The sequence below is a fragment of the Amblyraja radiata genome, chromosome 41 (genome assembly GCF_010909765.2).
Source record: "Amblyraja radiata isolate CabotCenter1 chromosome 41, sAmbRad1.1.pri, whole genome shotgun sequence".
In the NCBI taxonomy this organism is placed as follows: Eukaryota; Metazoa; Chordata; class Chondrichthyes; order Rajiformes; family Rajidae; genus Amblyraja; species Amblyraja radiata.
The window spans coordinates 13,622,409-13,644,085 of record NC_045996.1 but is presented as its reverse complement, the minus strand read 5'-3'; the positions used below and the strand labels follow the sequence as shown (position 1 = coordinate 13,644,085).

The following is a 21,677-nucleotide window of genomic DNA, read 5'->3' as shown; positions in this document are numbered from 1 at the left end:
TTGGTTTCAGGCCGGGTAACTGTTGGGTTACGGCCGTGTTTTCCCTTTGAGGGAGTTTCTGTGATTTTGGGGAATGACTTGGCAGGAGGTAGAGTTTTAGTCACTCCTGAGGTGACGGCTGTTCCGATGGTGCAGAGTCCTGATAAATTGGCTATGCAGTATCCAAAGGTCTTCGCAGCTTGTGCTGTCACGAGGGCTATGGCTAAGAGCCAGGCGAAGTTTGAGGATGTGGTGGACCTGAGTGAGAGCATTTTTGGGGAACAGGATGATAGATCCTGTGTTGTGAAGGGTGTTTCTCCATCTCAAGATGGGATAGTGTCTGGAAATGTGCCGGTGTCACTGTCACGTGACCGGCGGGTTGAGGAGCAAAAGAGTGATCCAGGTTTATCTGATCTGTGCGACTGCGCAGTGCCTGAGGGGGAAATGGATTCCACAGCAAAAGGGTATTTTCTAAGGGATGGCTTACTGATGCGAAAGTGGTCTCCCTTGGATATATCTGGGCATGATGATTGGAGCGTGGTTGATCAGATTGTGATGCCTCGTCGGTATAGGGACGAGATACTCTGTTTGGCTCATGATGGTCCTCTGGGTGGACATTTGGGGGTCAATAAGACGTATGACCGCATCTTACGGAATTTTTTTTGGCCAGGGTTGAAAAAGGACGTGAAACAGCACTGCAGGTGTTGTCACATTTGCCAGGTGGCAGGAAAGCCGAACCAATCGATTGTTCCTGCGCCTTTATATCCAATCCCTGTGGTCGGTGAGCCGTTTGAGCGGATTCTAGTTGATTGTGTGGGCCCTCTACCTCGGACAAGGATGGGCAACAAGTTTTTATTAACAATTATGTGTGCGACTACCCGCTTTCCGGAGGTGGTCCCTTTGCGTAGAATTACTGCCCCTGCAATTGTTAAGTCTCTCACTAAGTTTTTTTCGTTGTTCGGTTTGCCCAAGGTTGTGCAAAGTGACCAAGGTACCAACTTCATGTCGAAGGTTTTTGGTCAGGTAATGAAGTTGGTAGATATTAAGCATTGTTACTCCAGTGCGTATCATCCTGAGAGCCAGGGAGCTCTCGAGAGGTTTCACCAGACTTTGAAATCTATGTTGAGGACTTACTGCCTGGAGTTTGAAAAAGACTGGGATGAGGGGGTTCATCTAGTTATGTTTGCGGTGCGTGAGGTCGTGCAGGAGTCTTTAGGGTTCAGTCCTGCTGACCTGGGGTTCGCGCATACTGTACGTGGTCCGTTGAGGGTCCTGAAGGAGAAATGGTTGCAGGATACAAAACGTAGTATTTTAGACCACGTCTGTACTTTTAGCTCTAGACTGAGGAGGGCATGCGAACTGGCAATGGGTAATCTTGCCTCTGCTCAGTCTAGGATGAAGGACTGGTTCGACAGGAAGGAGCCTGTGGAGGTTGATGGGTCGGAGCTATGTCCTCCTAAGCCTGTTTTGGCTGCAGTGGTGCTGCCCCCTGACACGGGTGGTGATGTGGGGGAGGCACGGTTGTCTGTGGCAGTAACGCAGGGAAAGCTGAGTAACTCTGAGGCTTTGGAGACGCTTCCCTTGCGGTTGTCTCATTTGACTGGCATATCCGTGGCAAGGATGATGTATTGGCTGATGCATTGTCGCGCCAGTGATGTCTGTGTTACTGAATAGTTGCTGAAATTTGGTGGTGTTTTTTTTAGTTCATTTTCAGAAACTTATTCAGTATCTTTGGGTGGGGGTGTTAGGCGCTTCCCCCCCCCCCTGGTGAATGCTATGTACTTACTTCTCTGTTTCTATCCCAAGTACAGGCCTCGTGGCTGTGAGTCTGGAATCGAGGGGTTAAAGGATCCTGTACCCGATTGGCCCAGCTGCGTCAGGTGACGGGTGACTCATCTGGAGTATAAAGACCAGAGCTTCCCAGAATTCTCGCTCTTCGTCGTGGACTCTGACTGATAAGCAGTCTGTTGGTGGGGGCCGAGGCAGCCTGACCACATGGCATAGAACTTTGTGTATTTTCACCATTCCTTGTTATCAGATATTGTATTGGGACGGATAAGGGCTGACCTTAGAGTTTTCGTGTATTTTGGTTTCAGGGTTGTATCTCTTTGGGCAGGTTTTGGAATCTCCGGTTCGACGGCCCATGGTGTGGCTGGCTGGAGCATTGTTAAATTGTTTGTCGGTTTATCCATATCCCTGACTGGGTTGTTTATATCAGGTTTGAGTTTTGTGTTCCAGTGAATAATTAAAACTGTTTTTGAACCTGAACCTGGTTTTTGACTTGTGTTACGTGGCTCTGAAGTACTTGCATTCGGGAGCCGTAACAGTTTCCTTTATTTGACAATTAAACACTTGACTCTCGAGATCTGAATAATCGATAAGAGTATAGTAAAGAATGTTTAACCCCTCGCGATCCTGGCTTGGATTTAACAATAAGGTTGAAGTTTCTTTAGCTGAGATTAAAGGTTTGCAATGGCAGAAGTGTGCACGCATGGGTTAATGAAGAATGTTTGAACCATGTCCTGTCAAATTAGGGGGGCACGGAGGGCTGCTGCCTCACAGCGCCAGAGACACGGGTTTGATCCTAACCTCGGCTGCTGTCTGTGTGGAGTTTGCATGTTCTCCCAATTACTGCGTGGGTTCTCTTTAGCTGCAGCTTATTCTCAACCAGACTTTAAATTGACTATTTTTAGGTGGCGTATAAACTTTCCTGGGAATTGACATACCCTTGTAAGAACACTCTCTACACGCACACACTCACGTGCATGCACACACGCGCACATACCTACACACACTCGCACACACTCAAGCACACACACACGTACACACATTCACGTACACACACGCGCATGCACACACACACACACTCGCACACTCACGCACGCACACACTCGCACACACATGCGCGCACACACGCACACACACACACACTCGCGCGCACACACACACGCACGCACGCCTACACACTCGCACACACACACACTCGCACACACTCACATACACACATACACACACTATCCAGCTTCCTCCACATCCCACAGACGTGCGACTCAGGAGGTTAATTTACAAACTAACCTTTCTTGTCTTTTTTAGCTTTCCCGGTCATCCGTGCAAAGTCCATCCTGGGCGTTTTGGGCGTCGATGTCACGGAAGAAGGGGTCGGGTCAAGAATTTTGCTGATTTTGGACACCGAGGAGAAGTAACCTGTGGGGCAGAGGTTCAGCAATACTGTAAAAGATTGAGGAAGTACAAAGAGGGCAACACCATCCAAAACTCTGTGGAATTCTCTGCCTCAGAGGGAGGTGGAGGTCGGTTCTCTGGATGCTTCCAAGAGAGAGTTAGATAGAGCTCGTAACGATAGCGGAGTCAGGGGGTATGGGGAGAAGGCAGGAACCGGGGTACTGATTGTGGATGATCAGCCATGATCACATTGAATGGCGGTGCTGGCTCGAAGGGCCAGATGGCCTACTCCTGCACCTATTGTCTATAGTCTGTAAATGGGAGTGGGTCAATGGGCCAAAAGACAGGGGTTGCAAAGGGCGGGTGAAACCGTTGAGAACTACAGGCCCCTGAGGAGGTGTTGTAGAGCAGAGATTGAGCAGTACATGTACAGTACATGTACATGGGACGACAGATGGCACAATGGGCTAAGTGTTCGGCTGGCAACCGGAAGGTAGCCGGTTCGAATCCCGCTTGGAGTGCATACTGTCGTTGTGTCCTTGGGCAAGACACTTCACCCACCTTTGCCTGTGTGTGAATGTGTGTGAATGTGTGTGAATGTGTGTGAGTGATTGGTGGTGGTCGGAGGGGCCGTAGGCGCAGATTGGCAGCCACGCTTCCGTCAGTCTGCCCCAGGGCAGCTGTGGCTACAGAAGTAGCTTACCACCACCGAGTATGACTGAGGAGTGAATGAATAATGCGATGTAAAGCGCCTTGAGTATTAGAAAGGCGCTATATAAATCCCATCCATTATTATTATTATTACATACAACCCTGAATGTGGCATCACAGATAAGATAGTGAAGAAGGCCTTTGGTACACTGGCCTTCATCAGTCAGGGTAATGAGTATAGAAGATGGGATGTGTAGGAAGGAACTGCAGATGCTGGATTAAATCGAAGGTAGACACACAAAATGCTGGAGTAACTCAGTGGGACAGGCAGCATCCCTGGAGAGAAGGAACGGGTGACGTTTCGGGTCGCCCATTCCTCCTCTCCAGAGATGCTGCTTGTCCCGCTGAGTTACTCCAGCATTTTGTGTCTACCAAGGAACTGCAGATGCTGGTTTGTACCATAGATGGACACTAAATGCTGGAGTAACTCAGCGGCTCAGGCAGCATCGCGGAAGAGAAATAGGTGACGTATTCAGGGTTTTGACCCGAAACATCGCACATTCCTTCTCTCCAGAGATGCTACCTGTCCCGCTGAGTTACTCCAGCACTTTGTGTCTATCCACCTGGGTTGATGGCCGAGCGCAGGACACACACGCGGTGGGTGGGTGGGCTGGTCCTTACCGTGCTTGGGAGGGCAAATAAAGTAGCTGACGCCTCCGACACTCCCGTCGTTCTTGCCCTCGGGCTCGTCCAGCTCGACGCCAATCCACTGGCCGCTGGCAAACTCGGTGGTGCCGCAGAAGCGCAGGGTCCCGGCCTGCAAGGTGTGGAAGCACGGGACGTTAGGCCAGAGACAGCTGGCATGAAAGGCGGCGGGCACAGCGGGTAGAGCCGCAGCCTCCCAGCGCCAGAGACCCTACTTCGATCCCGACTGGAGTTTTCCCAACTTTCTCCTCCCTACCCCATCAGTCTGAGGAAGGGGCCCATTCCCTCCACAGATGCTGCCTGACCCACTGAATTCCTCATAGAGAAGGAAGTGGGAGCTTTTGGAGCACAAAACTGGTATGGGCCATGTGGGCCGAATGGCCTGCTTCTGCAATACAAAACTCTGCAACCCCTTACTCCCTCAGCTTTCGGCACCTCATTCAGTTTCCAACCTCTTAATTCCCAAGTGCCATGTGTTGCCTCCATCCAAGACCGCATGAAATTGCAGAGATTTGTGGACTAGGCCCACGAGTGGAACCATCCTCTCCACGTAAACTCTATCCAGGCCTTTTATTATTATTATTATTTTTTTTTTTTTTTTTTTTTTTTTTTTAAACTGTTATTATGTGTGAAATGTTTTAAGTTTCATTTGCGATGCTCCGGTATTCCCTGGGAAACGTCTTCTCATTTTGCACTGTACAACTGTTGCTTTGCAAGATGACGATAAAGGTTGATTGATTGATTGATTGATTTGTGAGAAAGAACTGCAGATGCTGGATGAAAAAAATCGAAGGTGGAGTGGCGGTCCCTGGTGGTCAGCCACGCGTGGTGCGAACCCTCGTCTCTAGGGGTTGGGTCACTTGACTTGGATTGGCGGCTGGAATTCAAAGGCGGCGGTTGGAATTCGAAGGATTGGCGGTTAGAGTTTGAGTGGAACTGAGTGTGGTTTGGGGAGCTGTTGAGTCCTGGTCAGATAAAGAAAACTCTGCTTGACAAGTAGATACAAAATGCTGGAGTAACTCAGCGGGTGAGGCAGCATCTATGGAGAGAAGGAATGGGCGACGTTTCGGCTCCCGAAACGTCACCCATTCCTTCTCTCCATAGATGCTGCCTCACCCGCTGAGTTACTCCAGCATTTTGTGTCTACCTTACTTTAATTATTTGGTACGTTTCAATGAGGTCCCTCCTCATCCATCCAAACACCAACGAGTATAAACCAGCATCTGCAGTCTTGTCCTCTGGACTCTCAATGGAGAAGATCCAAGTGTTAGTGAAGGATGGAACTGCAGATGCTGGTTTAAACTGAATTCAAATCTCACTGTACCCAATTGGTGCATGTGATAATAAATGTCTCTTGAAGTCTTGAACTAGAACTCTTGAAGATGGACACAGAGAACTGGAGAAAAAGGAATAGGTGGCCCTATTCAGATTGAAGAAGGGTCTCAACCCAAGACGTCACCCATTCCTTCCCTCCAGAGATGCTGCCTGACTCGCCGAGTTACTCCAGCTTTTTGTGTCCCTCTTCAGAGACCCCTCTCACATTCTCCGCACAACTCTGGGTCAACCCGCCATCTGTGAATAAGCTGTTCAAGAAGGAACTGCAGATGCTGGAAAATCGAAAATTGATGGAGGAACTCAGCGGGTGCGGCAGCATTTATGGAGCGAAGGAAATAGGCAACGTTTCGGGCATCTGTGAATAGCTCATCTTCTCACGATATCTCCACCCACCCCGAGCATTATAAGTGGAAACAGGACACTAAATGCTGGAGAAACTCCGCCATCTGCGGTTTGGACCCTGGTGTCTGCTCCGTACCTTCTCTCCGTCCATGAGGACTCGCTCGCCCAGCTTGAGGCCCAGGGAGGTGAGCATCAGGTTGCCGGGGATGTTGTCGTAGTTGGGCAGGGTGACCTTGGGCAGGTTGCAACTGAGGGGCACCGCGTCCAGCAGCAGCTGCTTCAGCTCCTTGGCCACCATGGCAGCCTCCGCCTTGTCCAGGCTCATGTCCATCGGGTCTGGCACCACATCAGCGGGAACTTGCCCCTTCCGGTTCTGTCAGACGGCAAAGGAGAAATATTGAAGAGGAGGCAATGTGTCTCTGAATGAATGAATGAATGAATGAATGAATGAATGAATGAATGAATGAATATTGAATGAATATTGAATGAATATTGAATGAATGAATGAATGAATGAATGAATGAATGAATGAATGAATGAATGAATGAAGAAAGGAAGGAATGAAGGAATTATTGAATGAATTAATACTTTATTGGACTATAGATTTAGGCAAGTGTGGCATGGTGGCACATCGGTAGAGGTGCTGCCTCACAGCGCCAGAGAACTACGTTCGATCCTGACCTCAGGTGCTGCCTGTACGGATTTTGTCCAATCTCCCTGTGGACCTGCGTGGGTTTTCTCCGGGTGCTCCGGTTTCCTCCCACACGCCAAAGACGTGCGGGTTTGTCGGTTAATTGGCGAGGGGGCAAAAGTTAAATTGTCCCCAGTGTGTAGGGTAGTGCTAGTTAGTTTATGGGGTGAGGGTCGGTCGGTGTGGACCCGGTGGGCCAAAGTGCCTGTTTCAGCGCTGTATCTCTGAAGTCTAATTGACGGGGATGTCAGTGAGAGTGGGGAGAGTGGGGGGGCTCAGTGGGAGGGGGGAGTGGGAGGAGCTGCCCGTGGGAGGAGTGAGTAGGCGGGGCTCCCTGTGGTAGGGGGAGAGTGGGTGGGGCTGTCTGTGGGGGGGCTCAGTGGGAGGGGGGAGAGTGGGTGTGGCTACCTGTGGGAGGGGGCGTGGGTGGAGCCGTCCATGGGAGGGGTGAGTGGGCGGGGCTCTCAGTGGGAGGGGGGAGTGGGAGGAGCCATCCGTGGGTGGGGAGAGTGGGCGGGGCTCTCTGTGGGAGGGGGAGTGGGAGGAGCCATCCGGGGGTGGGGAGAGTGGGCGGGGCTCTCTGTGGGGGGGAGTGGGAGGAGCCATCCGTGGGAGGGGAGAGTGGGCGGGGCTCTCTGTGGGGGGGGAGTGGGAGGAGCCACCCGTGGGAGGGGCGAGCGGGCGGGGCTCTCTGTGGGGGGGAGTGGGAGGAGCCATCCGTGGGTGGGGAGAGTGGGCGGGGCTCTCTGTGGGGGGGAGTGGGAGGAGCCACCCGTGGGTGGGGAGAGTGGGCGGGGCTCTCTGTGGGGGGGAGTGGGAGGAGCCACCCGTGGGAGGGGCGAGCGGGCACTGAGAACGTTGGGCTGCAGTGTTCGGCCACGGGGAGCTGTAACGGCGTTTGAACGGCCGAACACGCGTGTCCCGTGTCCGTGACTCACGCGGAGGGCTGGGTTGGCCCCGTGCTCCAGCAGACACTTAACGGCCCCCAGGCAGAGGTTGGAGGCTGCGATGTGCAGAGCAGTCCCGTGGTTGAAGTCGCTGCAGGTCGAGTTGAGCACTGCGAACGCAAAGAGGGTGAGAGGTCACGCGCGGACCTGACCTCCAGTAACCCCTCACCGACACCGCACCCGTGACCCAACACTGGGTGCAGAGACCCTCAACAAGGGTCACAGCCCATACACCAGCCCACGGACAACATATGATGAGCATTTAACAGCACTGGGCCTGTACTTGCTGCAGCTTTTTTTTTTTTTTTTTTTTTTTTTTTTTAAATATAAATTTATTCAATTATTAAAAAATAATATTACACTACAATAAAACAAGCCAGAACCCACCACCATAATACAATACAAACATGTAATAAACTACTATACAACTATGATACAATCCTTATTGAGGATACATTCAACACCCTGCGGAGCCCAGCGGTCCCGGAACTCCCTCAGGGTGCCCGTAGACAGGGCGTATTCCCTTTCTAATCCCTCCCGGGCACGGACGTAACCCCGGAAAAGGGGCAGGCAGCCGGCTCGGGTAGAGCCCTCCACCGTCTGGCGCCGTGACTCGCGGATGGCCAGCTTGGCCAGGCCCAGGAGCAACCCAACCAGAACATCTTCAGCCCTACCCTCTCCCCTACGCACATGGTGTCCAAAGATGAGGATGGTGGGTGAAAAATGCAGCCAGTACTTGCTGCAGCTTAGAAGGATGAGGGGACACCTCATTGAAACTTATCGAATTGTGAAAGGCCTGGATAGAGTGGATGTGGAGAGGATGTTTCCACTAGTGGGAGAGTCTAGGACCAGAGGTCACAGCCTCAGAATAAAAGGACGTTCCTTTAGGAAGGAGACGAGGAGAAATTTCTTTAAGAAGGAACTGCAGATGCTGGAAAATCGAAGGTAGACAAAAGTGCTGGAGAAACTCAGCGGGTGCAGCAGCATCTATGGAGCGAAGGAAATAGGCAACGTTTCGGGACGAAACCCTTCCGGGTTTCGACCCGAAACGATACCTATTTCCTTCCTGAAGGGTTTCGGGACGAAACGTTGCCTATTTCCTTCACTCCATAGGTGATGCTGCACCCGCTGAGTTTCTCCAGCACTTTTGTCTACCGAGGAATTTCTTTAGTCAGAGGGTGGTGAATCTGTGGAATTCATTGCCACAGAAGGCGGAGGAGACCAAACTAAAGCGGAACTAAAACCAACCGCAGTCCCTGCCCAGCGATGGCTGCTACCCATCAGTGTGAGGCCCCGCCAAGCCTACCTTTGGGTTTGTGAGCCTTGAGCAAGATGCGTGTAATCTCCGGCACGTCGAAGTACGCCGCGTAGTGCAGGGCGTTCATGTTGGTCCATCTGCTGCGGAGCCCGACGTCGGCCCCCAGAGCGATGAGCTGGTTGCAGAGTCGAGCCGCCGCCGCTGGGTCCCCTAGACCGGGCGCAGAGACAGCTGGTGACAATACGGACTCTCACCCACCCCCCCCCAGCCAACCACACGCTCACACGGAACGCCCGCATGCTTCCCGACCTCTCTGGAACAGATCGCGGCTGTGCAGCCCCACCGCCGATTTTCCGGCAACTGTTGGATCACCGGCACCTCCTCTAATCCAGACAACGTTACGAATGCACACGAGAAATCCCCCCCCCCACTGCTCCCGGAATTTTCCCCCCTCCGGCCCGGCAGATTAACGTTCCCACAGCCGACTTCAAAGGCCGACGTTTCGGGCCGATGTCTCGACTCCCCGACGATCTAGGCGGACCGTTCTAGTACGATCTAGTACCGTTAGACTCCTCTCGGAGGCCGTGACAGTCAGAACGTTTTACCCCAGGGGGTGGGGGGGGAAATGTCAAAGACTAAAGAGCACCCGCCCCCACTCCCCCTCCCTCCCCACTTACCCACTCCGTGGGCCCCAGCCTTGCAGGTGTAATGCAACAGTGTCATGTCCGTCAGCCCGTCGCGATCGTTCACGTGGCAACCTCGCTTCAGAATCTGGATTGGCGACAAAGGTGGAACGAGACGAGATATTGTCAGTGACGCTGCGCAAACGGACAGCTGGTTTTAGTTTAGTTTGTGAGATGCAGTGCGGGAACGGGCCCAGCGGCCCACCGAGTCTGCGATCCCCGCGCACTCAAGGGCCTGTCCCACATGGGCGACATTTTCGGCGACAGCCTGAAGAGAGGTTGTCGCGGCGTGGTCGGGGCGTGACGCGGGGGTGACGCGTGTAGTGACGCGAGGTGTCTCCCTGGGTGTCTTATCATGACATCTGGGTGTCTTATCATGACGTGCGCCCTGTCACACGATGACGTACGCTGTCCTGCGGGTGACTCCTGGTATATGACGCGGGTAAATAAAGCGCCAACTTGTCCATTATTGCTCCTTAGATTTACTGTAGATCAGTTCATTTCCAATGTGATTATAATACTTCGGTGTAACCATCTTGCGTTGTGAAGGCAGGTGACGATGGGTATCGTAACTTGACGTGTCGGTGACGCAGAGTGTCGTACAACTTGACGGTTTTTAGGGCGTCAGTCGCTGACGTTCGCAGTCGCTGAAAAAATCGCAAAGTGGGACAGGCCCTTAACACCATCCCACACACACTGGGGACGATTTACAATATTACCAAAGCCAATCAGCCTACAAACCTGTATGTTTTTGGAGTGCGGGAGGAAACCGGAGCTCCCGGAGAAAACCCACATGGTCAGGGGTAAACGTACAAACTCGGCACAGATAGCACCCATAGTCAGGATTGAACCCGGGTCTCTGGCGCTGTGAGGCAGCAACTCTACCGCTGCGCCACCGTTTCGCCCCAAGTGTTCAGAGCGGTGAGAATATCCAAATGGTGGAGGTTAGACTGGGAGGTGCTCACTGCCCCACCATGGAGGGAGTCTACAGGGGGCTCTGCCTCCTAATCTGCCCAACCTCTGCCCAATAGTTCAGGCCCTCGAGACCCGGCAACACCTTGTAAACCGTCCCTGCACTCATTCCAGCTTCAACAGCAGCAGTTAGATGAGATTCCCACCTCCTTGCGTATAACCTACTTGAACCCCTCCAATCTGGCTTTCGCCCCCTCCATAGCACAGAAACTGCTCTCCTCAAAGTCCTCAACGACCTCCTCACCTCTGCTGACACTGGTTCCCTCAACATCCTCATCCTCCTCGACCTGAGCGCAGCCTTCGATACAGTGAACCATAAGATCCTGCTCACCAGACTCAAGGACCTCGGCATTGAAGGCTCTGCACTCAGCTGGCTCCGTTCCTACCTTTCCAACAGATCCCACTTCATCTCTCTCCACAACCACACCTCTGCTACAGCCGCAGTCACTCAAGGCGTTCCCCAAGGCTCCGTACTCGGCCCCCTCCTCTTCATCATCTACATCCTCCCCCTTGGTCAGATACTCCGCCACTTCAATCTGGACTTCCACTGTTACGCTGATGACACCCAGATTTACCTTGGCACCAAATCCCCCCACAACCCCCCCCTCTCCCATATCAACTCCTGTTTGTCAGCTATAAAAACCTGGATGCAACATAATTTCCTCAAACTCAACAGCAATAAGACAGAATTCCTCCTCATAGGCTCCAAAGCCACACTCAGCAAAATCAATAACCCCACTCTCACCATCGACGGCACCACTGTCTCCCCATCTCCCCAGGCCCGCAACCTTGGCGTGATCTTTGATTCCACCCTCTCCCTTGAGCCTCACATCCGCCATGTCATTAAAACCTCCTTCTTTCAGCTCCGCAACATCGCCAAACTCAGACCCTCTCTCACTCCGCCTGCTGCTGAAAGACTCATCCATGCCTTCATCTCCTCCCGACTGGACTATTGCAACTCACTTCTCCTTGGCATCAGCTCCACCTACATCAACCGACTCCAACTGGTCCAGAACGCAGCCGCCCGACTCATCACCCACACCAAATCCTGGCATCACATCACTCCAGTCCTCAAAAAACTTCACTGGCTTCCCATCTCCCACCGGATCACCTACAAAATCCTGGTCCTCACCTACAAAGCCCTCCACCATCTGGCCCCCACATATCTCATTGACCTCCTCTCCCCCTACCAACCCTCACGGTCCCTCAGATCCACATCAGCCGGTCTCCTCTCCATCCACAAGTCCAACCTCCGCAGTTTTGGGGACAGAGCCTTCTCCAGGGCAGCTCCCAGGCTCTGGAACTCCCTCCCCCAACTGATCCGCAATTCCGTGTCCCTCCCCATCTTCCAGTCCCGCCTCAAGACCCATCTCTTCACCTCTGCCTATCCTTAGCCCCACGTCCCCCTCCCCCCCTTTTCATCTGTGCATTAATTGCCTCATGCTGTGTTTTGTATTGAATTCTGTCTTTACTTTGTGTACTAGTCATGTCTCTACTATTTATTTCATTCCCCTTACATGTTTTTCCTATACATGCTCAATTTTTGTAAGGTGTCCTTGAGACTCTTGAAAGGCGCCCATAAATAAAATGTATTATTATTATTATAGTGTGGCCAGGGCGATGGTTCTTTGATATTGGCTGGCACCTCCAGTGGATAGACACAAAATGCTGGAGTAACTCAGCGGGTCAGGAAGCATCTCTGGAGAAAGGAACAGGTGATGGAACACTTTTTCTCACAGAGAGTTGTGAGTGTGGAATTCTCTGCCTCAGAGGGCGGTGGAGGCAGATTCTCTGGATGCTTTCAAGAGAGAGCTAGATAGGGCTCTTAAAGATAGCGGAGTCAGGGGATATGGGGAGAAGGCAGGAACGGGGTACTGATTGGGGATGATCAGCCATGATCACATTGAATGGCGGTGCTGGCTCGAAGGGCCGAATGGCCGACTCCTGCACCTATTGTCTATTGTGATGTTTCCGGTTGAGACCCTTCTTCAGATCTTGGTTGCCGTCGTTGATTTTGTCATGGGTCTTTGATATTGGCTACCATCTGCATGAGGCAGGGGCTGGTGTAGATGGCAGCTAATGTCAAAGACCGACACCACCGTAGGTACCCGCTCATCACGCTGTTACCATTGAAGCCGGTACAAGATTTGCAAGGTAGATTTACAAGGGTGTTGCCAGAACCTGAGGTAGTGGGAGCTATAAGTTGGGCAGGCTAGGACTTTATTCCCTGGAGCGCAGGAGGCTGAGAGGCGATCTTATAGGTGTGGAAGATAATGAGGGGGATAGCTCAGGACCGCTCTATAGCTGGTGATAGGGTGGTTCAGTTGCCTGATAATAGCTGAATCTGGAGGTGTGCATTTTCACACTTCTGTATGTATTGCCTGACGGGAGAGACTCATCCTTGGTGATGCCGGCAGCCTTGGAGTGAGGTGCAGGTGGAGTCAATGAAAGGGAGATAGACACAAAAAGCTGGAGTAACGCAGCAGATCGGGCAGCATCGCTGGAGAAAAGGAATAGGCGACGTCTTGGGTCGAGACCCTTCCTCAGACTTAGATTTAGTTTGTGTGATGGTCTGAGCTGCGTCCACAATTCTGAAAGCCAGCAGTGTAAAATCAATAGTAGACACAAAATGCTAGAGTAACTCAGCGGGACAGGCAGCATCTCCGGAGAGAGGGAATTGGCGACGTTTCAGGTCGAGACCCTTCTTCAGACTGATGTCGGGGGAGGGGGCGGGACAAAGATAGAATGTGGGCGGAGACAGTAAGACTGGTGGGAGATTACTGGGAAGGGGAAGGGGATGGAGAGAGGGGGAAAGCAAGGGCTATTTGTAGTTAGAGAAGTCAATGTTCATACTGCTGGGGTGTAAGCTACCCAAGTGAAATATGAGGTGCTGTTCCTCCAATTTGCGCTGGGCCTCACTCTGACAATGGAGGAGGCCCAGGACAGAAAGGTCAGATTGGGAATGGGAGGGGGAGTTGAAGTGCTGAGCCAACCGGGAGATCAGCTTGGTTAAGACGGACAGAGAGGAGGTGTTCAGCGAAACGATCGCCGAGCCTGCGCTTGGTCTTGCTGATGTAGAGAAGTTGACACCTGGAACAGCGGATGCAGTAGATGAGGTTTAGAGGAGGTGCAAGTGAACCTCTGCCTCACCTGGAACGACTGTTTGGGTCCTTGGATGGAGTCGAGGGGTGGGGTGGGGGATAAAATCAATCACTGGCGCACAGCTAGGCTTGGATTACTGAATAATGCAGCCTGTGAATCACGTGGATATACCTCTCCAAATCAATACTCCCCTGGGCTTTCTCCACAGATACTCATCATTGCAAGACATTACTTAACCCCGTCAATGCTTCATAAATAAGCTCCTATTTCACTCCGCACATAAGCAGGCAGCTTGATTTATGGGATCCTTCCACCGAGACAAAAAAAACATGGGCTGGAGATTTCGACAGATTGATTGAAAGATGCGGCATATAAACAGTAGAGACAAGGAAACGTAGTCTCCAAGTGCTGGAGTAACTCAGCGGGTCAGGCAGCATCTCTGGAGGTTACGTTTTGGGTCGGGACCCTTCTTCAGACTGATTTGAGGGGGTTTGGGGAAGAAACTAGGGGACATAGTTGCAGAATAAGGGGGGGCTCTTTTAAAACTGAGATGAGGAAGAACTTCTTCACCCAGAGGGTGGTTAATTTATGGAATTCACTGCCCCAGGGAGCAGTGGAAGCAGAAACGTTAAATATATTTAAGTCTAAAATAGATGGTTTTTTAGCTGCCAAGGGGATAAGGGGCTACGGGGAGAGGGCAGGGATATGGACTTAGGTATGGTTAGTATAGTAAGACCTGAGTGATCTCCTGGACAAGTGTCGATCGCCTGGATTGGGGTCGGAGAGGAATTTCCCGGATTTTTTCCCCGAATTGGACCTGGGTTTTTATCCGGTTTTTTGCCTCCCCCAGGAGATCACGAGGTTCTTGGGGTGGAGAGGGGTGATAGCGGTATAAAGGGGAGGGTAGTGTCTTGTGTTCTGTGTCTTGTGTCTACTGTTTGTGGGTAAGTGTGTCTGTTTAGTGTTCAGCCATGAGCGAATGGCGGTGCGGGCTCGACGGACCTGGTGGTCTACTCTCGCACCTACTTTCTATGTTTCTATGTTTTCTATGTTAAAGCTGGAAGAGAGGTGGAGACAGCATAAAGCCTGGCGAGTGATAGGTGGATACAGGCAAGGAGGGGGGGGGGTTTGATAGGCAGATGGTTGGACTAAGGCCAGGGATGAAAAGACAGGAGTTGTGAGAGAAAAGGTTTAAAGACATGCGACTTGTGACGTTAGAGGAAGGAGAGCAGAAAGTGAGATCACACATAGCAGGTGAACACAAGTGGTGAACGATGGTCGGCATGGACTCGTTGGGCCGAAGGGCCTGTTTCCATGATTTATCTCTAAACCTAAATTTCCCTCTAGAAGCTGCCTTTGTGAACCGTTGTGAAGGGTGGCGCAGCGGTAGAGTTTCTACCTTTTAGCGCCAGAGAACCGGGTTCGGTTTCTGACTACGGGTGCTGTCCGCACGGAGTTTGCACGTTCTCCCCGTGACCTGCGTAGGTTTTCCCCGGGAGCTCTGGTTTCCTCCCACATTCCAAAGACATACAGGTTTGTAGGCTAATTGGCTTGGTATAATTGTAAATGGTCCCAAGTGTGTGTAGGATAGTGTTAATGTGCGGGGATGGCTGGTCAGCGCGGACAAGATGGGCCGAAGGGCCTGCTTCCGCACCAGATCTAAAACCAAGAAGCTAAAACCATAAAACTAAAACTAAACAATGTGTGTAGTTGTCCCACAGTGCGGGAGTTCGGATTGACCAGTCTGTTGGCGCCGACTCACCTCATTGCCGATAGTGTCGATCTTGTGTTGTACTTGAGGGACCCACTGTCGGATGATGGCAAAGAGCTCGGACACGGTGGTCTGAGGGTCGAAGAGGATTTCCTGGCAGGCGGGGTCGTTCGGGTCAAAGAAGGTGAAAGCTGGAGAGAAGAGGAGAGAATGCAACACAACCCTTGGCCACTGAGTGGAAGGGGTTGGCGAGGGGAGGGGGGGGCGAGGGTAGTGGGGGCAAGGGTAGGGAGTTGAGGGGGGGCGAGGGGAGGGGGGGGGGCGAGGGTAGTGGGGGCAAGGGTAGGGAGTTGAGGGGAGGGGGGGCGAGGGGAGGGGGGGGGCGAGGAGGATCAGGGAGGGGGTGCGAGGGGTGGTGAGGGGAGGGGGTGCTGAGGGCGGTTGTGAGAGGAGGGGGTGTTGTGAGGAGGAGGGGGGTGTGAGGGAAGGGGTGAGGGAGGGGTGTGAGAGGAGGGGGGGGAGGGGAGGGGGGTGGAGGGGAGGGGGGGTGAGGGGAGGGGGTGAGAGGGGAGAGGGGGGGAGGGGAGGGGGTGGGAGGGAAGGGGGGGGAGGGGGAGGGGGAGGGGGAGGGAGGGGGTGGGAGGGGGGGGGGGGGGGGGGGAGGGGGGGGAGAGGAGGGGGGTGAGGGGGAGGGGGCGTGAGGGGAGGGGGGTGTGAGGGGCGGGGGGGGGAGGGGGAGGGGAGGGGAGAGGAGGGGGGTGAGGGGAGGGGGGGGGGGGGGGGGGGGAGGGGGTGTGAGGGGAGGGGGGGGGAGGGGAGGGGGGTGGGAGGGGAGGGGGTGTGAGGGGAGGGGGTGTGAGGGGAGGGGGGTGAGAGGAGGGGGGTGAGAGGAGGGGGGTGAGGGGAGGGGGGGGGGGGGAGGGGAGGGGGTGTGAGAGGAGGGGGTGGGAGGGAGGGGTGTGAGGGGAGGGGGGTGAGGGGAGGGGGGTGTGAGGGGAGGGGGTGTGAGGGGAGGGGGGTGAGAGGAGGGGGGTGAGGGGAGGGGGTGTGAGGGGAGGGGGTGTGAGGGGAGGGGGGTGAGGGGAGGGGGGTGAGGGGAGGGGGTGTGAGGGGAGGGGGTGTGAGGGGAGGGGGTGTGAGGGGAGGGGGTGTGAGGGGAGGGGGGGGTGAGGGGTGGGGGTGCGAGGGGAGGGGCGGGGAACGGCGGGGAGGAGCAGGGAGGGGGTACGAGAGGTGGGGAGGTGAGGGGAAGGGGGCGAGGGGAGGGAGTGTAGCGGGAATGGCGGGGAGGAGCAGGGAGGGGGTGCGAGGGTTGGGGGTGCGAGGGGAAGGGCGGGGAGGAGCAGGGAGGGGGTACGAGAGGTGGGGAGGTGAGGGGAGGGGGGCGAGGGGAGGGAGTGCAAGCGGAAGGGCGGGGAGGAGCAGGGAGGGGGTGCGAGGGGTGGGGAGGTAAGGGGAGGGGGGCGAGGGGAGGGAGTGCAAGCGGAAGGGCGGGGAGGAGCAGGGAGGGGGTACGAGGGGTGGGGGTGTGTGGGGAGGGGCGGTTGCAGCCAGACTCGTGTGAAGCCACACAATGCCGGTTACCGTAATCCTTGGGCAGGGGTGCAGGGGCCGAGTGGTGAACGAAGGGCTTCTTGCGGCGTTCGGGGAGGGGGCTGTGGAAGCCAGTGGGCAGCATCTCCTGCTGCTCGAGAGGACCCTCCTCAGAGGCCACGTCTAGAACATTCTCCTTGGTCATGGTTACAGCTGTACCTGTGGAACAATGAGAGGGCAGAATGTCAGTACCTGCTCCCAACGCACTCTCTCTCACTCTGTCTGTAGTGTTATAACCACATTATTCAGCTCTCTGCATTGGTCTCTTTGTTTTATCTATTGTATTTATAGATGGTTAGATTGTACATGTGTAGCATGCTTTGGCTGCAAGGCTCTGGGGTGATGGTGAATATTTGAGACTTTGGGATAGGAGCCTGGATATGCAGTGAATGGAGGGGCATCCATCATCTGCAGGCACAGGACATTGGTTTAACTTGTTCGGCACAGATATTGTGGGCTGAAGGGCCTGTCCCTATGTTGCACGGTTCCGAGTTCTATGGCTGGGCGGCACGATGGCGCAGCGGTAGAGCTGCTGGCTCAGAGCGCCAGAGATCCAGGATCGATCCCGACTACGGACGCTGCCTGTGCGGAGTCTGTACGCTCTACGGGTGCTTTGGTTTTCTCCCACACAGGGCCGGCCTTAGGAAGTGCGGGGTCCAATTGGGAACAATTTTGGTGAGCCCCAGGTTCCCAGCCAAGGTCTGCAGAATCATAGAAATACAAATAAAGTCTATTATAGACTTCATATCTCTATGGTTGAATGGAAAGTAATCAAAATGTGCGCTTAGAACGTGCCTGCGAGTTAATGGACCAAACAGATCTAAGTTACATTTTAATTTAAAATTGCATACATGCAAGCCTACAAGTAACAAACACAATGTGTAGATCACCTCTGAAAAGTACGGAGAGAGTAGATTACTCTAGCACGGGGCCCCCTTAGGCACGGGGCCCAATTGGGAGCAATTGATCTAATTGGCTTAAGGCCGGCCCTGCTCCAAAGACGGGCATGTCTGTAGGTTCATTGGCTTCTGTAAATTGTCCCTAGTGTGTAGGATCGAACTAGTGGACGGGTGACCATTGGTCCATGCAGACTCGATGGGCTGAAGGGCCTGTTGTCTCTAAACCAACTTAGATAGCATGCAGACAAAGCGTTTAACTATACATCACTTCACATAACACTATTATTACAGTACCTGTTTGTGGGACTGTGCATGTTCCCTACACAACCTTAAAATATATTTTATCGTCTGCCAAACAGGTCGGTAAGTTGTGAAAAAGGTGTAAGGGGTGAAAAACGTCTGGCTATGGAGAAAGGGCCAGTGGGCAGAAATGGGTGGTACACACAATTGCTGGGGAAACTCAGCGGGTGCAGCAGCATCTATGGAGCGAAGGAAATAGGCGACGTTTCGGGCCGAAACCCTTCTTCAGACTGATGGGGGGGTGGGGAAAGAAAGAAGGAAAAGGGGAGGAGGAGGAGGAGCCCGAGGGCGGGCGGATGGGAGGGTGGGAGGAGACAGCTAGAGGGTTAAGGAAGGGGAGGAGACAGCACGGGCTAGCCAAATTGGGAGAAATAGTGAGTTGTTCTTATAGAAAGCTAGAGCAGAAAAGATGGGCCGAATGGCCTCATTCTGTGCGGTAACAAATCTACTATTCAATAATACGATACAAATCCCTCTCTTCCCGGGGAAAGCATTAATCCTGTACCCCTCCCCATTATTACTAACTGCAACAAAAAAATCTATTAAAATATTGATTACTCCACCAATTAAAGGGAATGATTTCTGACTCAAGGCCACTTTGACAGGTTATTAGCTGAATGTACAGAGAAGATTTATTGTAGAGATGGCAGCAGAAAGCACCCAGTCACTGAGTGCTTTGTCTTGGAATTCATCATCACCGACTTGGGATGAAGAATGGAGACAAAGGATGATGTAAAGAAAATGTCCATCTTGGACTTTAGACTTTTCGATACAACGCAGAAACAGGGCCTTCCGCTCACCGAGTCCGCGCCGACCAGTGATCCCCATAAACTAACACTATCCTATGCACTAGGGACAATTTACAATTGTTGCCGAAGCCAATTCATCTACAAACCTGCTGAAGAAAGAACTGCAGATGCTGGAAAAATCGAAGGTAGACAAAAATGCTGGAGAAACTCAGCGGGTGAGGCAGCATCCATGGAGAGAAGGAATAGGTGACGTTTCGGGTCGAGACCCTTCTTCAGACTGATGTGGGGGTGGGGGCAGGGAAACACTTTGTCAGGCCAAAACTGGGGGAATTATTCAGAGGTCAAAATTTGCAGAGTTCCAGAACCCAGGAAGCCAAATCCACGCCTCTACTTCCACAGGTGGTTGAGGATACTCGACAGATCTCCAATGACTTTTACAACATTTCTACAGATCAGGTCAGGTCGGGGGGAGTTCCCCCAGCCACGGGTACCATGTAATCCCGTGCTACCTACTCCATGGTCGGATAGTCGGCGACTAAACAGTCTCCCCCACCTGGTTTGCCAGGTGAGGAGAGGGCTGTGGACCCCCAGCAGGACCAAAAACAAGACCTGTCAAAGGGCGGATGAGCTCCTAGCGAACCAACGGCCATCCACACTTCAGTAGAAGTTGCGATCACTGTCGTACGTAACATTGTAAGGAATGATGATAAAACACACACACACACCAACATCCTATACTTCCAGCGGTGGAAGTCCGCAGGAACTGGAGGACAGAGATGTGTGGTGCGTCCGTCACCATTCCCGTTGGAGACCGGCACCACTGCGTTGCTAATGTTTTCAACGATGATGAATGAATGAATCTACTGTCAGGTTACATCACAGTTTGGTTTGGCAACTGCTCTGCCCAGGACTGCACGTTGGTCTTGACATCATGTTTAGCACAGACATTGTGGGCCGAAGGGCCTGTTCTTAGTGCTGTGCTGGTCTATGTTCAAAGTTCATAGAAAATCACGATAGTTAGTTTGACTCGGCCTCAAGTGATATACTGGGTGTGACCGGACTTACGACAAGGCTCTGGACCAGTTTAGTCCATTGTCAAAGAAGTGTTCAAGAAGGAACTGCAGATGCTGGAAAATCGAAGGTAGAGAAAATTGCTGAAGAAACTCAGCAGGTATGGCAGCATCTATAGAGCGAAGGAAATAGGCAACGTTTCGGGCCGAAACCCTTCTCCAGTCTGAAGAAGGGTTTCGGCCCAAAACGTTGCCTATTTCCTTCGCTCCATAGATGCTGCCTCACCCGCTGAGTTTCTCCAGCAATTTTGTCTACCTTTTAGTTTATTGTCACGTGTACTAAGGCGTGTACGTGCATGCTATCCAGTCAGCGGAAAGACGACACGTGATTACAATCAAGCCATTGACAATGCTTTACGAATGTTCCTAATCACCTGAACATAATACCACCTGACAATTCCACACCAGCTCAATAATAAGCTTTTTTTTTAAACGTGTCAATGGGTGCTTTCTTTACTTAAATTAAAATTTGCACTAATCTTTTTAATCAAAAAATAAAACAAATCATTTAATGTTGTGGTTTTTCCAACTGAAAAAATATATAAATTAAAATTAAAATATATAACCTGCAATCCTTCCTTCTACAAAAGAACCCCGCTTGGGCAAGTTGGGCTGAAGGGCCTGTTTCTACACTGTATCACTCTGTTATAATGAATCACATGCTGTCCTTAGTTCCAATAAGAATTTTTTGATCCTAAAAATAACCTGTCTACCCAAGACACTGATGTTCTAAGCCATAGAATACAGCCTCCCACGCCTTCCAGCAGCAGTATAATGCTTCCTGTCGTTTTAGCAGCAGAATTATATATTATACCAATATAGGGATCAATGTTCCTGTCATTTCAAAATTGCCATAAACTATTTTAACACTGGCAAATCTATCAGTGATGGAGGAATATTAATAAAGGCTGCAAGCTGGGTTTGTGCCAAAGAACCGCAGGAGGAGGTGGATCAACACCTGTTATTCGTCACTATGGCTTGTTCACAACCCCAGCGGGTAGCCCAGTGTCGCAGACTAAATGCATCCCCGAAGAAGGCAAAGGGGGAAGAGCAACTCACAGGTTCAGTGACACCGACAGAAATGAGAGGAGACCAGTGGCGCAGTGGGTAGAGCAAGTGTCTCATAGCTCTGAGGAACCAGGTTCAATCCTGACCTCTGTCTGTGTGGAGTTTGCCTGTGTGGAGTTTGCCTGTTCTCCCTGTGACCTGTTCTCCCCAAAGGTTGGTAGGTTAAATTAGGTTAGTGAGGGAAGTATAACATTGGATCAGTGTACATTGATGTGCTTGGTGAGTTGGTCCAGACTTGGATGGCCAAAGGACCTGTTACCAAGCCTGTTTCAACGTGATAACTCTGTGCAGACAAGAGAGAGTGCTATATCAACATTTAGGGCTGGTTTTCAGCCCCCCTAGAGGGCAAGGAACGGGGGAATATGGGGTGTGACTGAAGGCAGGCTAAATGAAAGAAGATGGGGGAGAGATAAAGGTAAAGGGGAACAGATGAAGACAGATG

General features: G+C 52.4%; 1 protein-coding gene across 1 annotated transcript in view; it reads right to left on the bottom strand.

Annotated features, from left to right (window-relative positions):
* Nucleotides 1-21,677, bottom strand: part of clip3 (CAP-Gly domain containing linker protein 3) — a 32,081-nt gene that overhangs the window by 9,189 nt on the left and 1,215 nt on the right. The window contains exons 2-9 of the mRNA XM_033014382.1: nt 17,141-17,308; nt 15,608-15,747; nt 9,766-9,859; nt 9,137-9,298; nt 7,822-7,940; nt 6,329-6,565; nt 4,492-4,627; nt 3,055-3,183 (exon numbers count right to left, since the gene is read on the bottom strand). Coding sequence (XP_032870273.1) covers nt 3,055-3,183; nt 4,492-4,627; nt 6,329-6,565; nt 7,822-7,940; nt 9,137-9,298; nt 9,766-9,859; nt 15,608-15,747; nt 17,141-17,294 — 1,171 coding nt within the window. The 5' untranslated portion in view covers nt 17,295-17,308. The remainder of the gene's footprint in view (nt 1-3,054; nt 3,184-4,491; nt 4,628-6,328; nt 6,566-7,821; nt 7,941-9,136; nt 9,299-9,765; nt 9,860-15,607; nt 15,748-17,140; nt 17,309-21,677) is intronic.